The sequence below is a fragment of the Panulirus ornatus genome, chromosome 72 (genome assembly GCF_036320965.1).
Source record: "Panulirus ornatus isolate Po-2019 chromosome 72, ASM3632096v1, whole genome shotgun sequence".
NCBI classification, from domain to species: Eukaryota; Metazoa; Arthropoda; class Malacostraca; order Decapoda; family Palinuridae; genus Panulirus; species Panulirus ornatus.
This window is the reverse complement of record NC_092295.1, coordinates 10,938,828-10,959,911: the sequence shown is the minus strand read 5'-3', so window position 1 is coordinate 10,959,911 and position 21,084 is coordinate 10,938,828. Positions and strand designations below refer to the sequence as shown.

Here is a 21,084-nt window from a genome sequence, read left to right as displayed (position 1 = left end):
ATCTCCCACTCAATTTCATTTTTTCCCTGCAAAAATCATCCAAATGCCTCTCTCTTCTCTTTCACTAATAATCTTACTTCTTCATCCCACCACTCACTACCCTTTCTAATCAACTCACCTCCCAATCTTCTCATGCCAGAAGCATCTTTTGTGCAATCCATCTCTGATTCCCTAAATACATCCCATTCCTCCCCCACTCCCCTTACTTCCATTGTTCTCACCTTTTTCCATTCTGTACTCAGTCTCTCCTGGTACTTCCTCACACAAGTCTCCTTCCCAAGCTCACTTACTCTCACCACCCTCTTCACCCCAACATTCACTCTTCTTTTCTGAAAACCCATACAAATCTTCACCTTAGCCTCCACAAGATAATGATCAGACATCCCTCCAGTTGCACCTCTCAGCACATTAACATCCAAAAGTGTGTCTTTCGCGCGTCTGTCAATTAACACGTAATCCAATATCGCTCTCTGGCCATCTCTCCTACTTACATACGTATACTTATGTATATCTCGCTTTTTAAACCAGGTATTCCCAATCACCAGACCTTTTTCAGCACATAAATCTACAAGCTCTTCACCATTTCCATTTACAACACTGAACACCCCATGTATACCAATTATTCCCTCAACTGCCACATTACTCACCTTTGCATTCAAATCACCCATCACTATAACCCGGTCTCGTGCATCAAAACCACTAACACACTCATTCAGCTGCTCCCAAAACACTTGCCTCTCATGATCTTTCTTCTCATGCCCAGGTGCATATGCACCAATGATCACCCATCTCTCTTCAAGCTAGAAGTTTCAGTTTTCTAAATTATTTCTTACATTTTTCATATGTTTATATATGTATGTGTGTGTGTGTGTATATGTGCGTATGTATGTGTATGTGTATATATATGTATATATATATATATATTATCCCTGGGGATAGGGGTGAAAGAATACTTCCCACGCATTCCTCGCATGTCGTAGAAGGCGACTAGAGGGGACGGGAGCGGGGGGCCAGAAATCCTCCCCTACTTTTATTTTCTTAACTTTCTAAAATGGGAAACAGAAGAAGGAGTCACGCGGGGAGTGCTCATCCTCCTCGAAGGCTCAGACTGGGGTGTCTAAATGTGTGTGGATGTAACCAAGATGTGAAAAAAGGAGAGATAGGTAGTATGATTGAGGAAAGGAACCTGGATGTTTTGGCGCTGAGTGAAACGAAGCTCAAGGGTAAAGGGGAAGAGTGGTTTGGGAATGTCTTGGGAGTAAAGTCAGGGGTTAGTGAGAGGACAAGAGCAAGGGAAGGAGTAGCAGTACTCCTGAAACAGGAGTTGTGGGAGTATGTGATAGAATGTAAAAAAGTAAATTCTTGATTAATATGGGTAAAACTGAAAGTTATATATATATTTATTTATATATTTATTATACTTTGTCGCTGTCTCCCGAGTTTGCGAGGTAGCGCAAGGCAACAGACGAAAGAAATGGCCCAACCCCCCCCACATACATATGTATATACATACGTCCACACACGCAAATATACATACCTACACAGCTTTCCATGGTTTACCCCAGACGCTTCACATGCCTTGATTCAATCCACTGACAGCACGTCAGCCCTGGTATACCACATCGCTCCAATTCACTCTATTCCTTGCCCTCCTTTCACCCTCCTGCATGTTCAGGCCCCGATCACACAAAATCTTTTTCACTCCATCTTTCCACCTCCAATTTGGTCTCCCTCTTCTCCTCGTTCTCTCCACCTCCGACACATATATCCTCTTGGTCAATCTTTCCTCGCTCATTCTCTCCATGTGCCCAAACCACTTCAAAACACCCTCTTCTGCTCTCTCAACCACGCTCTTTTTATTTCCACACATCTCTCTTACCCTTACGTTACTCACTCGATCAAACCACCTCACACCACACATTGTCCTCAAACATCTCATTTCCAGCACCTCCATCCTCCTGCGCACAACTCTATCCATAGCCCACGCCTCGCAACCATACAACATTGTTGGAACCACTATTCCTTCAAACATACCCATTTTTGCTTTCCGAGATAATGTTCTCGACTTCCACACATTCTTCAAGGCCCCGAGAATTTTCGCCCCCTCCCCCACCCTATGATCCACTTCCGCTTCCATGGTTCCATCCGCTGCCAGATCCACTCCCAGATATCTAAAACACTTCACTTCCTCCAGTTTTTCTCCATTCAAACTCACCTCCCAATTGACTTGACCCTCAACCCTACTGTACCTAATAACCTTGCTCTTATTCACATTTACTCTTAACTTTCTTCTTCCACACACTTTACCAAACTCAGTCACCAGCTTCTGCAGTTTCTCACATGAATCAGCCACCAGCGCTGTATCATCAGCGAACAACAACTGACTCACTTCCCAAGCTCTCTCATCCCCAACAGACTTCATACTTGCCCCTCTTTCCAAAACTCTTGCATTTACCTCCCTAACAACCCCATCCATAAACAAATTAAAGAACCATGGAGACATCACACACCCCTGCCGCAAACCTACATTCACTGAGAACCAATCACTTTCCTCTCTTCCTACACGTACACATGCCTTACATCCTCGATAAAAACTTTTCACTGCTTCTAACAACTTGCCTCCCACACCATATATTCTTAATACCTTCCACAGAGCATCTCTATCAACTCTATCATATGCCTTCTCCAGATCCATAAATGCTACATACAAATCCATTTGCTTTTCTAAGTATTTCTCACATACATTCTTCAAAGCAAACACCTGATCCACACATCCTCTACCACTTCTGAAACCACACTGCTCTTCCCCAATCTGATGCTCTGTACATGCCTTCACCCTCTCAATCAATACCCTCCCATATAATTTACCAGAAATACTCAACAAACTTATACCTCTGTAATTTGAGCACTCACTCTTATCCCCTTTGCCTTTGTACAATGGCACTATGCACGCATTCCGCCAATCCTCAGGCACCTCACCATGAGTCATACATACATTAAATAACCTTACCAACCAGTCAACAATACAGTCACCCCCTTTTTTAATAAATTCCACTGCAATACCATCCAAAGCTGCTGCCTTGCCGGCTTTCATCTTCCGCAAAGCTTTCACTACCTCTTCTCTGTTTACCAAATCATTTTCCCTAACCCTCTCACTTTGCACACCACCTCGACCAAAACACCCTATATCTGCCACTCTATCATCAAACACATTCAACAAACCTTCAAAATACTCACTCCATCTCCTTCTCACATCACCACTACTTGTTATCACCTCCCCATTTGCGCCCTTCACTGAAGTTCCCATTTACTCCCGTGTCTTACGCACTTTATTTACCTCCTTCCAGAACATCTTTTTATTCTCCCTAAAATTTAATGATACTCTCTCACTCCAACTCTCATTTGCCCTTATTTTCCCCTCTTGCACCTTTCTCTTGACCTCCTGTCTCTTTCTTTTATACATATTTTTTTTTTTTTTTTTTTTTTTGCTTTGTCGCTGTCTCCCACGTTTGCGAGGTAGCGCAAGGAAACAGACGAAAGAAATGGCCCAACCCACCCCCATACACATGTATAAACATACGTCCACACACGCAAATATACATACCTACACAGCTTTCCATGGTTTACTCCAGACGCTTCACATGCCTTGATTCAATCCACTGACAGCACGTCAACCCCGGTATACCACATCGCTCCAATTCACTCTATTCCTTGCCCTCCTTTCACCCTCCTGCATGTTCAGGCCCCGATCACACAAAATCTTTTTCACTCCATCTTTCCACCGCCAATTTGGTCTCCCTCTTCTCGTTCCCTCCACCTCCGACACATATAATCTCTTGGTCAATCTTTCCTCACTCATTCTCTCCATGTGCCCGAACCATTTGAAAACACCCTCTTCTGCTCTCTCAACCACGCTCTTTTTATTTCCACACATCTCTCTTACCCTTACGTTACTTACTCGATCAAACCACCTCACACCACACATTGTCCTCAAACATCTCATTTCCAGCACATCCATCCTCCTGCGCACAACTCTATCCATAGCCCACGCCTCGCAACCATACAACATTGTTGGAACCACTATTCCTTCAAACATACCCGTTTTTGCTTTCCGAGATAATGTTCTCGACTTCCACACATTCTTCAAGGCTCCCAGAATTTTCGCCCCCTCCCCCACCCTATGATCCACTTCCGCTTCCATGGTTCCATCCGCTGCCAGATCCACTCACAGATATCTAAAACACTTCACTTCCTCCAGTTTTTCTCCATTCAAACTCACCTCCCAATTGACCTAATTTTGTGTGATCGGGGCCTGAACATGCAGGAGGGTGAAAGGAGGGCAAGGAATAGAGTGAATTGACCTAATAACCTTGCTCTTATTCACATTTACTCTTAACTTTCTTCTTTCACACACTTTACCAAACTCAGTCACCAGCTTCTGCAGTTTCTCACATGAATCAGCCACCAGCGCTGTATCATCAGCGAACAACAACTGACTCACTTCCCAAGCTCTCTCATCCCCAACAGACTTCATACTTGCCCCTCTTTCCAAAACTCTTGCATTCACCTCCCTAACAACCCCATCCATAAACAAATTAAACAACCATGGAGACATCACACACCCCTGCCGCAAACCTACATTCACTGAGAACCAATCACTTTCCTCTCTTCCTACACGTACACATGCCTTACATCCTCGATAAAAACTTTTCACTGCTTCTAACAACTTCCCTCCCACACCATATATTCTTAATACCTTCCACAGAGCATCTCTATCAACTCTATCATATGTCTTCTCCAGATCCATAAATGCTACATACAAATCGATTTGCTTTTCTAAGTATTTCTCACATACATTCTTCAAAGCAAACACCTGATCCACACATCCTCTACCACTTCTGAAACCACACTGCTCTTCCCCAATCTGATGCTCTGTACATGCCTTCACCCTCTCAATCAATATTCTCCCATATGATTTACCAGGAATACTCAACAAACTTATACCTCTGTAATTTGAGCACTCACTCTTATAAGTTTGTTGAGTATTCCTGGTAAATTATATGGGAGGGTATTGATTGAGAGGGGGAAGGCATGTACAGAGCATCAGATTGAGGAAGAGCAATATGGTTTCAGAAGTGGTAGAGGATGTGTGGATCAGGTGTTTGCTTTGAAGAATGTATGTGAGAAATACTTAGAAAAGCAAATCGATTTGTATGTAGCATTTATGGATCTGGAGAAGACATATGATAGAGTTGATAGAGATGCTCTGTGGAAGGTATTAAGAATATATGGTGTGGGAGGCAAGTTGTTAGAAGCAGTGAAAAGTTTTTATCGAGGATGTAAGGCATGTGTATGTGTAGGAAGAGAGGAAAGTGATTGGTTGTCAGTGAATGTATGTTTGCGGCAGGGGTGTGTGATGTCTCCATGGTTGTTTAATTTGTTTATGGATGGGGTTGTTAGGGAGGTGAATGCAAGAGTTTTGGAAAGAGGGGCAAGTATGAAGTCTGTTGGGGATGAGAGAGCTTGGGAAGTGAGTCAGTTGTTGTTCGCTGATGATACAGCGCTGGTGACAGATTCATGTGGGAAACTGCAGAAGCTGGTGACTGAGTTTGGTAAAGTGTGTGAAAGAAGAAAGTTAAGAGTAAATGTGAATAAGAGCAAGGTTATTAGGTACAGTAGGGTTGAGAGTCAAGTCAATTGGGAGGTAAGTTTGAATGGAGAAAAACTGGAGTAAGTAAAGTGTTTTAGATAACTGAGAGTGGATCTGGCAGCGGATAGAACCATGGAAGCGGAAGTGGATCATAGGGTGGGGGAGGGGGCGACAATCCTGGGAGCCTTGAAGAATGTGTGGAAGTCGAGAACCTTATCTCGGAAAGCAAAAATGGGTATGTTTGAAGGAATAGTGGTTCCAACAATGTTGTATGGTTGCGAGGCGTGGGCTATGGATAGAGTTGTGCGCAGGAGGATGGATGTGCTGGAAATGAGATGTTTGAGGACAATGTGTGGTGTGAGGTGGTTTGATCGAGTAAGTAACGTAAGGGTAAGAGAGATGTGTGGAAATAAAAAGAGCGTGGTTGAGAGAGCAGAAGAGGGTGTTTTGAAATGGTTTGTGCACATGGAGAGAATGAGTAAGGAAAGATTGACCAAGAGGATATATGTGTCGGAGGTGGAGGGAACGAGGAGAAGTGGGAGACCAAATTGGAGGTGGAAAGATGGAGTGAAAAAGATTTTGTGTGATCGGGGCCTGAACATGCAGGAGGGTGAAAGGAGGGCAAGGAATAGAGTGAATTGGATCGATGTGGTATACCGGGGTTGACGTGCTGTCAGTGGATTGAATCAGGGCATGTGAAGCGTCTGGGGTAAACCATGGAAAGCTGTGTAGGTATGTATATTTGTGTGTGTGGACGTATGTATATGCATGTGTATGGGGGTGGGTTGGGCCATTTCCTTCATCTGTCTCCTTGCGTTACCTCGCAAACGCGGGAGACAGCGACAAAGCAAAAAAAAAAAAAAAAATATATAAACTATCATAATGGAGTTGTACGGACTGTGATCCTTGCTGTGGTTACAAGAATGTTCTTCCGCCCACCAGTGATGCTACTATGTTTGTGAATCAAGAACCATTGCAACACAAACCTCGCCAGGTGGTAGAGTGTCCCGCAGTGTATCGAGACAGACTTCCCCAGAACTTTTTTAAAGGGGAAGTAAATGTTTATAGTTGTGTTACTGGAGTGATTGTTTTCATACATGGTGCTTTGACAAGAAAATAGGGAAATTGGAGAAAAATGTAGCTTAGACATTGAAGCTTATTGATACAGTGATTAAAATGATGAAAACTGCTATTGACGTTTGTGTAAATAAGTTATACATTTCCTTTTTCCATAGCCAGAGGTTGAACCATTATGTGACATTCATTTGTTCATTCATTTCAAGCTAGAAGTTTCAGTTTTCTAAATTGTTTCTTACATTTTTCATATGTATATATATGTATGTGTGTGTGTGTGTATATGTGCGTATGTATGTGTATGTGTGTGTATGTGTATATGTATATATATATGTATATTATCCCTGGGGATAGGGGTGAAAGAATACTTCCCACGTATTCCTCGCGTGTCGTAGAAAGCGACTAGAGGGGATGGGAGCGGGGGGCCAGAAATCCTCCCCTCCTTGTATTAACTTTCTAAAATGGGAAACAGAAGGAGTCACGCGGGGAGTGCTCATCCTCCTCGAAGGCTCAGAGTGGGGTGCCTAAATGTGTGTGGATGTAACCAAGATGTGAAAAAAGGAGAGATAGGTAGTATGTTTGAGGAAAGGAACCTGGATGTTTTGGCTCTGAGTGAAACGAAGCTCAAGGGTAAAGGGGAAGAGTGGTTTGGGAATGTCTGGGGAGTAAAGTCAGGGGTTAGTGAGAGGGCAAGAGCAAGGGAAGGAGTAGCAATACTCCTGAAACAGGAGTTGTGGGAGTATATGATAGAATGTAAGAAAGTAAATTCTCGATTAATATGGGTAAAACTGAAAGTTGATGGAGAGAGGTGGGTGATTATTGGTGTATATGCACCTGGGCATGAGAAGAAAGATCATGAGAGGCAAGTGTTTTGGGAGCAGCTGAATGAGTGTGTTAGTGGTTTTGATGCACGAGACCGGGTTATAGTGATGGGTGATTTGAATGCAAAGGTGAGTAATGTGGCAGTTGAGGGAATAATTGGTATACATGGGGTGTTCAGTGTTGTAAATGGAAATGGTGAAGAGCTTGTAGATTTATGTGCTGAAAAAGGACTGATGATTGGGAATACCTGGTTTAAAAAGCGAGATATACATAAGTATACTTATGTAAGTAGGAGAGATGGCCAGAGAGCGTTATTGGATTACGTGTTAATTGACAGGCGTGCGAAAGAGAGACTTTTTGATGTTAATGTGCTGAGAGGTGCAACTGGAGGGATGTCTGATCATTATCTTGTGGAGGCTAAGGTGAAGATTTGTATGGGTTTTCAGAAAAGAAGAGTGAATGTTGGGGTGAAGAGGATGGTGAGAGTAAGTGAGCTTGGGAAGGAGACCTGTGTGAGGAAGTAACAGGAGAGACTGAGTACAGAATGGAAAAAGGTGAGAACAATGGAAGTAAGGGGAGTGGGGGAGGAATGGGATGTATTTAGGGAATCAGTGATGGATTGCGCAAAAGATGCTTGTGGCATGAGGAGAGTGGGAGGTGGGTTGATTAGAAAGGGTAGTGAGTGGTGGGATGAAGAAGTAAGAGTATTAGTGAAAGAGAAGAGAGAGGCATTTGGACGATTTTTGCAGGGAAAAAATGCAAGTGAGTGGGAGATGTATAAAAGAAAGAGACAGGAGGTCAAGAGAGAGGTGCAAGAGGTGAAAAAAAGGGCAAATGAGAGTTGGGGTGAGAGAGTATCATTAAATTTTAGGGAGAATAAAAAGATGTTCTGGAAGGAGGTAAATAAAGTGCGTAAGACAAGGGAGCAAATGGGAACTTCAGTGAAGGGCGCAAATGGGGAGGTGAAAACAAGTAGTGGTGATGTGAGAAGGAGATGGAGTGAGTATTTTGAAGGTTTGTTGAATGTGTTGATGATAGAGTGGCAGATATAGGGTGTTTTGGTCGAGGTGGTGTGCAAAGTGAGAGGGTTAGGGAAAATGATTTGGTAAACAGAGAAGAGGTAGTGAAAGCTTTGCGGAAGATGAAAGCCGGCAAGGCAGCAGGTTTGGATGGTATTGCATTGGAATTTATTAAAAAAGGGGGTGACTGTATTGTTGACTGGTTGGTAAGGTTATTTAATGTATGTATGACTCATGGTGAGGTGCCTGAGGATTGGCGGAATGTGTGCATAGTGCCATTGTACAAAGGCAAAGGGGATAAGAGTGAGTGCTCAAATTACAGAGGTATAAGTTTGTTGAGTATTCCTGGTAAATTATATGGGAGGGTATTGATTGAGAGGGTGAAGGCATGTACAGAGCATCAGATTGGGGAAGAGCATTGTGGTTTCAGAAGTGGTAGAGGATGTGTGGATCAGGTGTTTGCTTTGAAGAATGTATGTGAGAAATACTTAGAAAAGCAAATGGATTTGTATGTAGCATTTATGGATCTGGAGAAGGCATATGATAGAGTTGATAGAGATGCTCTGTTGAAGGTATTAAGAATATATGGTGTGGGAGGAAAGTTGTTAGAAGCAGTGAAAAGTTTTTATCGAGGATGTAAGGCATGTGTATGGGTAGGAAGAGAGGAAATGATTGGTTCTCAGTGAATGTAGGTTTGCGGCATTGGTGTGTGATGTCTCCATGGTTGTCTAATTTGTTTATGGATAGGGTTGTTAGGGAGGTAAATGCAGGAGTTTTGGAAAGAGGGGCAAGTATGAAGTCTGTTGGGGATGAGAGAGCTTGGGAAGTGAGTCAGTTGTTGTTCGCTGATGATACAGCGCTGGTGACAGATTCATGTGAGAAACTGCAGAAGCTGGTGACTGAGTTTGGTAAAGTGTGTGGAAGAAGAAAGTTAAGAGTAAATGTGAATAAGAGCAAGGTTATTAGGTACAGTAGGGTTGAGGGTCAAGTCAATTGGGAGGTGAGTTTGAATGGAGAAAAACTGGAGGAAGTGAAGTGTTTTAGATATCTGGGAGTGGATCTGGCAGCGGATGGAACCATGGAAGCGGAAGTGGATCATAGGGTGGGGGAGAGGGCGAAAATTCTGGGGGCCTTGAAGAATGTGTGGAAGTCAAGAACATTATCTCGGAAAGCAAAAATGGGTATGTTTGAAGGAATAGTGGTTCCAACAATGTTGTATGGTTGCGAGGCGTGGGCTATGGATAGAGTTGTGCGCAGGAGGATGGATGTGCTGGAAATGAGATGTTTGAGGACAATGTGTGGTGTGAGGTGGTTTGATCGAGTGAGTAACGTAAGGGTAAGAGAGATGTGTGGAAATAAAAAGAGCGTTGTTGAGAGAGCAGAAGAGGGTGTTTTGAAGTGGTTTGGGCACATGGAGAGAATGAGTGAGGAAAGATTGACCAAGAGGATATATGTGTCGGAGGTGGAGGGAACGAGGAGAAGTGGGAGACCAAATTGGAGGTGGAAAGATGGAGTGAAAAAGATTTTGTGTGATCGGGGCCTGAACATGCAGGAGGGTGAAAGGAGGGCAAGGAATAGAGTGAATTGGAGCGATGTGGTATACCGGGGTTGACGTGCTGTCGGTGGATTGAATCAAGGCATGTGAAGCGTCTGGGGTAAACCATGGAAAGCTGTGTAGGTATGTATATTTGCGTGTGTGGACGTATGTATATGCATGTGTATGGGGGGAGGTTGTGCCTTTTCTTTCGTCTGTTTCCTTGCGCTACCTCGCAAACGCGGGAGACAGCGACAAAGTATAATAAAAAAAAAAATGATAATAATATATGTATATATATATATATATATTTTTTTTTTTTTTTTATTTTGCTTTGTCGCTGTCTCCCACGTTTGCGAGGTAGCGCAAGGAAACACACGAAAGGAATGGCCCAACCCACCCCCATACACAATGTATATACATACACGTCCACACACGCAAATATACCTACCTATACCATACCTATACATGTCAATGTACACATATTTATACACACAGACACATACATATATACCCATGCACACAATTCACACTGTCTGCCTTTATTCATTCCCATTGCCCCCTCACCACACATGGAATACCATCCCCCTCCCCCCTTATGCGTACGAGGTAGCACTAGGAAAAAAACAACAAAGGCCCCATTCGTTCACACTGTCTCTAGCTGTCATGCAATAATGCCCGAAACCACAGCTCCCTTTTCACATCCAGGCCCCACACACTTTCCATGGTTTACTCTAGATGCTTCACATGCCCTGATTCAATCCACTGACTGCATGTCAACCCCGGTATACCACATCGATCCAATTCACTCTATTCAAGGCCTTGCCCGCCTTTCACCCTCCTGCATGTTCAGGCCCCGATCACACAAAATCTTTTTCACTCCATCTTTCCACCTCCAGTTTGGTCTCCCACTTCTCCTCGTTCCCTCCACCTCCGACACATATATCCTCTTGGTCAATCTTTCCTCACTCATTCTCTCCATGTGCCCAAACCATTTTAAAACACCCTCTTCTGCTCTCTCAACCAAGCTCTTTTTATTTCCACACATCTCTCTTACCCTTACATTACTTACTCGATCAAACCACCTCACACCACACATTTTCCTCAAACATCTCATTTCCAGCACATCCACCCTCCTGCGCACAACTCTATCCATAGCCCACGCCTCGCAACCATACAGCATTGTTGGAACCACTATTCCTTCAAACATACCCATTTTTGCTTTCCGAGATAATGTTCTCGACTTCCACACATTCTTCAAGGCTCCCAGGATTTTCGCCCCCTCCCCCACCCTATGATTCACTTCCGCTTCCATAGTTCCATCCGCTGCCAGATCCACTCCCAGATATCTAAAACACTTACTTCCTCCAGTTTTTCTCCATTCAAACTTACCTCCCAATTGACTTGACCCTCAACCCTACTGTACCTAATAACCTTGCTCTTATTCACATTTACTCTTAACTTTCTTCTTTCACACACTTTACCAAACTCAGTCACCAGCTTCTGCAGTTTCTCACATGAATCAGCCACCAGCGCTGTATCATTAGCGAACAACAACTGACTCACTTCCCAAGCTCTCTCATCCACAACAGACTTCATACTTGCCCCTCTTTCCAAAACTCTTGCATTCACCTCCGTAACAACCCCATCCATAAACAAATTAAAGAACCATGGAGACATCACACACCCCTGCCGCAAACCTACATTCACTGAGATCCAATCACTTTCCTCTCTTCCTACACGTACACATGCCTTACATCCTCGATAAAAACTTTTCACTGCTTCTAACAACTTTCCTCCCACACCATATATTCTTAATACCTTCCATAGAGCATCTCTATCAACTCTATCATATGCCTTCTCCAGATCCATAAATGCTACATACAAATCCATTTGCTTTTCTAAGTATTTCTCACATACATTCTTCAAAGCAAACACCTGATCCACACATCCTCTACCACTTCTGAAACCACACTGCTCTTCCCCAGTCTGATGCTTTGTACATGCCTTCACCCTCTCAATCAATACCCTCCCATATAATTTACCAGGAATACTCAACAAACTTATACCTCTGTAATTTGAGCACTCACTCTTATCCCCTTTGCCTTTGTACAATGGCACTTTGCACGCATTCCGCCAATCCTCAGGCACCTCACCATGAGTCATACATACATTACATAACCTTACCAACCAGTCAACAATACAGTCACCCCCTTTTTTAATAAATTCCACTGCAATACCATCCAAACCTGCTGCCTTGCCGGCTTTCATCTTCTGCAAAGGTTTTACTACCTCTTCTCTGTTTACCAAATCATTTACCCTATCCCTCTCACTTTGCACACCTCCTCGACCAAAACACCCTATATCTGCCACTCTATCATCAAACACATTCAACAAACCTTCAAAATACTCACTCCATCTCCCTCTCACATCATCACTACTTGTTATCACCTCCCCATTTGCGCCCTTCACTGAAGTTCCCATTTGCTCCCTTGTCTTACGCACTTTATTTACCTCCTTCGAGAACATCTTTTTATTCTCCCTACAATTTAATGATACTCTCTCACCCCGACTCTCATTTGCCCTCTTTTTCACCTCTTGCACCTTTCTCTTGACCTCCTGTCTCTTTCTTTTATACATCTCCCACTCAGTTGCATTTTTTCCCTGCAAAAATCATCCAAATGCCTCTCTCTTCTCTTTCACTAATAATCTTACTTCTTCATCCCACCACTCACTACCCTTTCTAATCAACCCACCTCCCACTCTTCTCATGCCACAAGGATCTTTTACGCAATCCGTCACTGATTCCCTAAATACATCCCATTCCTCCCCCACTCCCCTTACTTCCATTGTTCTCACCTTTTTCCATTCTGTACTCAGTCTCTCCTGGTACTTCCTCACACAAGTCTCTTTATATATATATATATCCCTGGAGATAGGGGCAGAGGATAGGGGAGAAAGAATACTTCCCATGTATTCCCTGCGTGTTGTAGAAGGCGTCTAAAAGGAAAGGGAGCGGGGGCTGGAAATCCTTCCCTCTCTTCTTTTTTATTTTTTTTTAAAATTCCAAAAGAAGGAACAGAGAAGGGGGCCAGGTGAGGATATTCCCTCAAAGGTCCAGTCCTCTGCTGTTAATGCAACCTCGCTAATGCGGGAAATGGCGAGTAGTATGAAAGAAAAGAAATATATATATATATATATATATATATATATATATATATATATATATATATATATATATATATATATATATATATATATATGGATTTGTATGTAGCATTTATGAATCTGGAGAAGGCATATGATAGAGTTGATAGAGATGCTCTGTGGAAGGTATTAAGAATATATGGTGTTGGAGGCAAGTTGTTAGAAGCAGTGAAAAGTTTTTATCGAGGATGTAAGGCATGTGTACGTGTAGGAAGAGAGGAAAGTGATTGGTTCTCAGTGAATGTAGGTTTGCGGCAGGGGTGTGTGATGTCTCCATGGTTGTTTAATTTGTTTATGGATGGGGTTGTTAGGGAGGTAAATGCAAGAGTTTTGGAAAGAGGGGCAAGTATGAAGTCTGTTGGGGATGAGAGAGCTTGGGAAGTGAGTCAGTTGTTGTTCGCTGATGATACAGCGCTGGTGGCTGATTCATGTGAGAAACTGCTGAAGCTGGTGACTGAGTTTGGTAAAGTGTGTGGAAGAAGAAAGTTAAGAGTAAATGTGAATAAGAGCAAGTAGGGTTGAGGGTCAAGTCAATTGGGAGGTGAGTTTGAATGGAGAAAAACTGGAGGAAGTGAAGTGTTTTAGATATCTGGGAGTGGATCTGGCAGCGGATGGAACCATGGAAGCGGAAGTGGATCATAGGGTGGGGGAGGGGGCGAAAATTCTGGGAGCCTTGAAGAATGTGTGGAAGTCGAGAACATTATCTCGGAAAGCAAAAGTGGGTATGTTTGAAGGAATAGTGGTTCCAACAATGTTGTATGGTTGCAAGGCATGCGCTATGGATAGAGTTGTGCGCAGGAGGATGGATGTGCTGGAAATGAGATGTTTGAGGACAATGTGTGGTGTGAGGTGGTTTGATCGAGTGAGTAACGTAAGGGTAAGAGAGATGTGTGGAAATAAAAAGAGCGTGGTTGAGAGAGCAGAAGAGGGTGTTTTGAAGTGGTTTGGGCACATGGAGAGAATGAGTGAGGAAAGATTGACCAAGAGGATATATGTGTCGGAGGTGGAGGGAACGAGGAGAAGAGGGAGACCAAATTGGAGGTGGAAAGATGGAGTGAAAAAGATTTTGTGTGATCGGGGCCTGAACATGCAGGAGGGTGAAAGGAGGGCAAGGAATATACTGAATTGGAGCGATGTGGTATACCGGGGTTGACGTGCTGTCAGTGGATTGAATCAAGGCATGTGAAGCGTCTGGGGTAAACCATGGAAAGCTGTGTAGGTATGTATATTTGCGTGTGTGGACGTATGTATATACATGTGTATGGGGGGGTTGGGTCATTTCTTTCGTCTGTTTCCTTGCGCTACCTCGCAAACGCGGGAGACAGCGACAAAGTATAATAAAAAAAGAAAAAAAATAATATATATATATCTTTCTTTTCTTTCTTTCTTTGAAACTATTCGCCATTTCCCGCATTAGCGAGGTAGCGTTAAGAACATAGGACTAGGCCTTTGAGGGAATACCCTCACCTGGCCGAATTCTCTGTTCCTTCTTTTGAAAAAAAAAAAAATATATATATATATATATATATATATATATATATATATATATATATGTATATTTTTTTTCTTTTTTTTTTTACTTTGTCGCTGTCTTCTGAGTTTGCAAGGTAGCGCAAGGAAACAGACAAAAGAAATGGCCCAACCCACCCCCATACACATGTATATACATACGTCCACACACGCAAATATACATACCTACACAGCTTTCCATGGTTTACCCCAGACGCTTCACATGCACTGATTCAATCCACTGACAGCACGTCAACCCCGGTATACCACATCGATCCAATTCACTCTATTCCTTGCCCTCCTTTAACCCTCCTGCATGTTCAGGCCCCGATCACACAAAATCTTTTTCACTCCATCTTTCCACCTCCAATTTGGTCTCCCACTTCTCCTCGTTCCCTCCACCTCTGACACATATCCTCTTGGTCAATCTTTCCTCACTCATTCTCTCCATGTGCCCAAACCATTTCAAAACACCCTCTTCTGCTCTCTCAACCACGCTCTTTTTATTTCCACACATCTCTCTTACCCTTACGTTACTTACTCGATCAAACCACCTCACACCACACATTGTCCTCAAACATCTCATTTCCAGCATGTCCATCCTCCTGCACACAACTCTATCCATAGCCCACGCCTCGCAACCATACAACATTGTTGGAACCACTATTCCTTCAAACATACCCATTTTTGCTTTCCGAGATAATGTTCTCGACTTCCACACATTCTTCAAGGCTCCCAGGATTTTCGCCCCCTCCCCCACCCTATGATCCACTTCCGCTTCCATGGTTCCATCTGCTGCCACATCCACTCCCAGATATCTAAAACACTTTACTTCCTCCAGTTTTTCTCCATTCAAACTTACCTCCCAATTGACTTGACCCTCAACCCTACTGTACCTAATAACCTTGCTCTTATTCACATTTACTCTTAACTTTCTTCTTTCACACACTTTAACAAACTCAGTCACTAGCTTCTGCAGTTTCTCACGTGAATCAGCCACCAGTGCTGTATCATCAGCAAACAACAAATGACTCATTTCCCAAGCTCTCTCATCCCCAACAGACTTCATACTTGCCCCTCTTTCCAAAACTCTTGCATTTACCTCCCTAACAACCCCATCCATAAACAAATTAAACAACCATGGAGACATCACACACCTATGCCGCAAACCTACATTCACTGAGAACCAATCACTTTCCTCTCCTCCTACACATACACATGTATGTATATATATACACACAGACATATAAATATGCACACATGTACATATTTATACTTGCTGCCTTCATTCATTCTCATCACCACCCAGCCACAGGAAATAGCATATCCCCTCTTTCGTCCTCTGGCGAGATAGCTCCAGGAAGAGACAAAAGACCACCTTTGTTCACACTCAGTCTCTAGTTGTCATTTGTAATGCACCGAAGCCACAGCTCCCTTTCCACATCTAGGCCCCACAAAACCTTCCATAGTTTACCCCAAACACTTCACCTTCCCTGGTTCAATTCATTGGCAGCATGTTCACCCCGGTGTACCACATCATTCCAATTCTTTCTATATCTAGCACGCCTTTCACCCTCCTATATGTTTAGGCCCAGATCGCTTAAAATCTTTATCATCCCATCCTTCCACCTCCAATTTGGTCTCTTGCTTCTCCATGTTCCTACCACCTCTGACACATATCCTCTTTGCCAATCTTGCCCCTTTCATTCTCTCCATATGTCCAAACTATTTCAACACACCCTTTTCTGCTCTTTGAACCACACTCTTTTTATTTCCACACATCTCTCTTACCCTTTCATTATTTACTCGATCAGACCACCTCACACCACATACTGCCCTCAAACATTTCATTTCCAAATCTGTACAACCTCATCTGTACAACCCTATCTATAGCCCATGCCTAGCAACCATATGATATTGTTGGAACTACTATAATATTATTATTGTACCATCAGAAAAACCCTCTATCAATGCTTTTCTACACTGTCTGCAAAAATCATTGTCTGCCTCCCCATGCATTTTCAAAGTCAATATCACACTTTTGTATCTCCTTTGGTCATCATTACTATCTGCAGACATCTGGGCATGGAATTGGCAAGGTTCCTGAAGTATTCTAGGTCCATGATTTGGGTCCATAGGGTCTTTATCTTCTGAATGAAGTGTTGCAGGAAGAAGCCTCGTAATCATGCATTCTGAATGCTCAGTGCACTTTGAAATCTCATGTGTACCTCTATTTTCTTGCTTTCAGGTAAGAATTCATTTTTTGGTTCTTAGAAAAGTAATATTGAATTATCTTGAAGTGTAGGTGGAAGAAAGACTGCATCCAGAAGCAAAATTCCAATTATGAAGTGGCAGCCAGGAAGAGTAAAGAAAAAATTTCCTGAGGCAGGTTGCTGGTGCTCATGTTGTTAGAAACACTATTCTCAGCAACCAGATGTACTATTATTTCATCTTGAGAGCGTTATATGCATGAACTCAAAATAAACCTTTGTCTTGTATTGCCTTTGAAAATATTTGGGGACAGACATTATCTATCATATTCCTTTTTGGGATATCTGACATACCTCTTCAGTTCTTTCCTGCTAAGTTGATTTTCAGTGTATGGAAGGGGTCTCCCAAATATACTTGCCTGAAAAGCCAGCTTCTTTAGCAGTTGCCTGTATTTTACTGTCAAATGCCTTCTGCTATTCATAAAATATATAATCCATTCACCCATTTCTTTGTAGAACACAAAGTTCACTCGGTGATAAAAGTTTAAAAGATTTGCTAAATTTGATCCTTACTTTAAATGCATGTTGACTTTCACTTTAATAGTTTGCCCTTTGCAAGAATTCATCCATTTCCTTATTGAATTTTTTTTCCAGTATTGTAGAGACCACATTTATCAAATATACTGGTCTGTAGTTAAGTACTGTGCCCCAGTTTTTTTTTCACTAGAAAAAGCATAACAGTGCTCTCTTCATCGTTCTTGCACTAGGATCTCCTTTCAATTATTTTGATATACTTCATGAGGCCTGTAAAGTGCTTCTGTGCATTTTTTGAATGCACATGGATAAACTTCATCAAGCCCATGCACTGTGTATAGATGAAGATCCTTTTCTGAAATTTCATTGCATCTCTGTGGCTTCTTTCCCATCCTTTCTCAATGGTTATTAGGATTATAGAGCCCTCCACACTAAATACACATTGGAATTTATCATTTAGTTCCTTGCCCAGTTCTTGCTCTGAGTGAGATAACACTTCATATTTAAGTAAGATTTACAGTAATAGCTTTCATATCCATTTCACTGAAAAATCTTTGAAGGGAAAGAGTTTTGTTTCTAAGTTTTGAGTGGATATTAGCTACCAAATTGAGTCATACCTTTCATTCATCCTGTTCTTGTTTTTCTGGTTTTTAGATATAGATTGACTATAGAATTTGTATGGCTAGGAGCATGGATAACTGAGTTTAGTGCATCTGTAGTGGTATTTATCATTTGATGATTATCAGCTGATTCTGGTTGCTGGCAAGATGTTCAGTTAAAGAAAGCAAAATATTTTCAATTGAAACAAATAGAAACAAACTTTAAGATATACAACTGGTAGGATATTTTGTGTTCTTTCAACAATTTTTTTTATGCACTAAGTGTTATTCTAAAGTTCTATACATTGTTCAAATTGAATGATATACTTCATTACAGAATTTCTCTTCCACAGTACAACTCATAATGGAACGCCACCTGTTGAAGTTGCTAGAGCCCTCATGAAACTACTGTGTACAGCATGGGTAATTTAGTATGTTGGTATCTTATTTCCATAGATTTGCATTAATAATGAATGTTTAAAATGACGAAATCAGAGATTATAATTTTTTGTTTGGTGAGTTTTATGAATGTGCAATACATAAACTTTTGTAAATAGATAATGTGTTTTAATTCCTCTGCATATGAGTGTGGAAGGCAGTCACAGCTTCTTTTGCCTCTGCTTCGGTTTTGCCAGTAACTTACAAGTTAAATTGGTTGAACTTGATGTATTGAATTTCATCTTAACATACCCTAATCTGGCTATGCATTATTGTAATTATTTAGAAATATCATATGAATAGTTTTGTGGCATGCCATTGGTTTTCTCAGTTCACTAAGAAAGGGTTCTGGTGCACATCATTTTTGCCATACACTCCAATGACTATTGACGCAGCTGTATATTTTCCCCTTTTGCTTGCCTGGAAATCCAGTTTCTTTACTAACTATAGCTATGGGATGATGTTAAATGCCTTCTGGGTTTCTTAAAACACACACTCCTACATGTCTCTTTTCTCTAAAACAGAGTGTTTAGGTTTTTAACAGTAGTTATGGAATGCATGACCTCTTTTCTCTACTCATGCTTTTGTGTCTCTAAGGCAGTTTGTTTATTACAAATGTTTTTTTTTTTCATTATACTTAGTTGCTGTCTTCCGCATTAGCGAGGTGGTGCAAGGAAACAGACGAAAGCATGGTCTAACCCACCCACCCACATACTCAAGTATATACATAAATGCCCATACACGCACATATATATTTCAGTGTATACATACATATACGTACACAGACATATACATATATTCACATGTACATATTCAAACTTGCTGCCTTCAGCCATTCCCGTCGCCACCCCACCTCACATGAAATGGCAAACCCCATCCTCCAATGAGGTAGTGCCAGGAACAGACAAAAAAGGCCACATTTGTTCACACTCAGTCTCTAGCTGTCATGTGTAATGCGCCACAATCACAGCTCCCTTTCCACATCCAGGCCCCACAGATTTTCTTTAGTTTACCCTAGATGCTTCATATGCCCTGGTTCAATCCATTGACAGCACACCCACCCCGTTATACCACATCGTTCCTGTTCACTGTATTCCTTGCACACCTTTCACCCTCCTGTATGTTCAGGCCCCGATCACTCAAAATCTTTTTCACTCCATCCTCCCACCTCGAATTTGATATCCCACTTCTCTTTCTCCCCTCCACCTCTGACACATAGGACGTCTTTGTCGATCTTTCCTAACTCATTCTCTCTATGTGTTCAAACCATTTCAACACACCCTTTTCTGCTCTTTCGACCACACTCTTTATATTACCACACATCTCTCTTACCCTTTCATTTCTTACTCGATCAAACCACCTTACATCACATATTGTCCTCAAACATTTCATTTCCAACACATCCACCCTCCTCCGCACAACCCTATCTGTGGCCCATGCCTCGCAACCATATAACATAGCTGGAACCACTGTTCCTTCAAACATACCCATTTTTGCTCTCTGAGATATCATTCTTACCTTCCACACATTTTTCAAAGCTCCCAGAACCTTTGCCTTCTCCCCCACCCTGTGACTCACTTCTACTTCCATGGTTCCATCTGCTGCTAAGTCCACTCCCAAGTATCTAAAACACTTCGCCTCCTCCAGGTTTTCTCCATGCAAACTTATCTCAAAAGTTTACTTGTCCCTCACCCTTACTGAACCTAATAACATTGCTCTTATTCACATTTACTCTCAGTTTTCTCCTTTCACACACTTTACCAAACTCAGTCACCAACTTTTGTAGTTTCTCACCAGAATCAGCCACCAGCACTGTATAGTCAGCGAACAACAACTGACTCACTTCTCAAGCCCTCTCATCCACGACTGACTGCATACTTCCCCCCACCCTATTCAAAACTCTTGCATTCACCTGACTAACCACCACATCCATAAAGAAATTAAACAGCCATAGAGACATCACGCACCCCTTCTGCAAACCGACATTTACTGAGAACCAATCACTTCTCTCTCTTCCTACTTGTACACATGCCTTACTTCCTTGGTGAAAACTTTTCACTGCTTCTGGCAACTTACCTCCCACCCCATATGCTCTTAAAGCCTTCCACAAAGCATCTCTTATCAATCCTATCATATGCCTTCTCCAGATCCATAAATGCTACATACAAATACATCTGTTTTCCTAAGTATTTTTCACATACTTCAAAACAAACACTTGATTCACAAATCCTCTACCACTTCTGAAACTACGCTGCCCTTCCCCAATCTGATTCTCTGTACATGCCTTGACCTTCTGAATCAATACCCTCCCTTATAATTTCCCCAGGAATACTCAACATACTTATGCCTCTGTAATTTGAACACTCACCTTTATCCCCTTTGCTTTTATACAGTGGTAAAATGCAGGGATTCCACCAATCCTCAGACACTTCATCATGATCCATACATACAATGAATATCTTTACCAACCAGTTAACAACACAGTCAC

General features: G+C 42.2%; 1 protein-coding gene across 2 annotated transcripts in view; it reads left to right on the top strand.

Annotated features, from left to right (window-relative positions):
• Window positions 1-18,719, top strand: part of LOC139748148 (uncharacterized) — a 102,900-nt gene extending 84,181 nt beyond the window's left edge. For both annotated transcript variants that reach the window (XM_071660838.1, XM_071660837.1), the window contains one exon: window positions 18,512-18,719. In XM_071660838.1, coding sequence (XP_071516939.1) covers window positions 18,512-18,561 — 50 coding nt within the window. In that variant the 3' untranslated portion in view covers window positions 18,562-18,719. The remainder of the gene's footprint in view (window positions 1-18,511) is intronic.
• The last annotated feature ends 2,365 nt before the right edge of the window (window positions 18,720-21,084 follow it).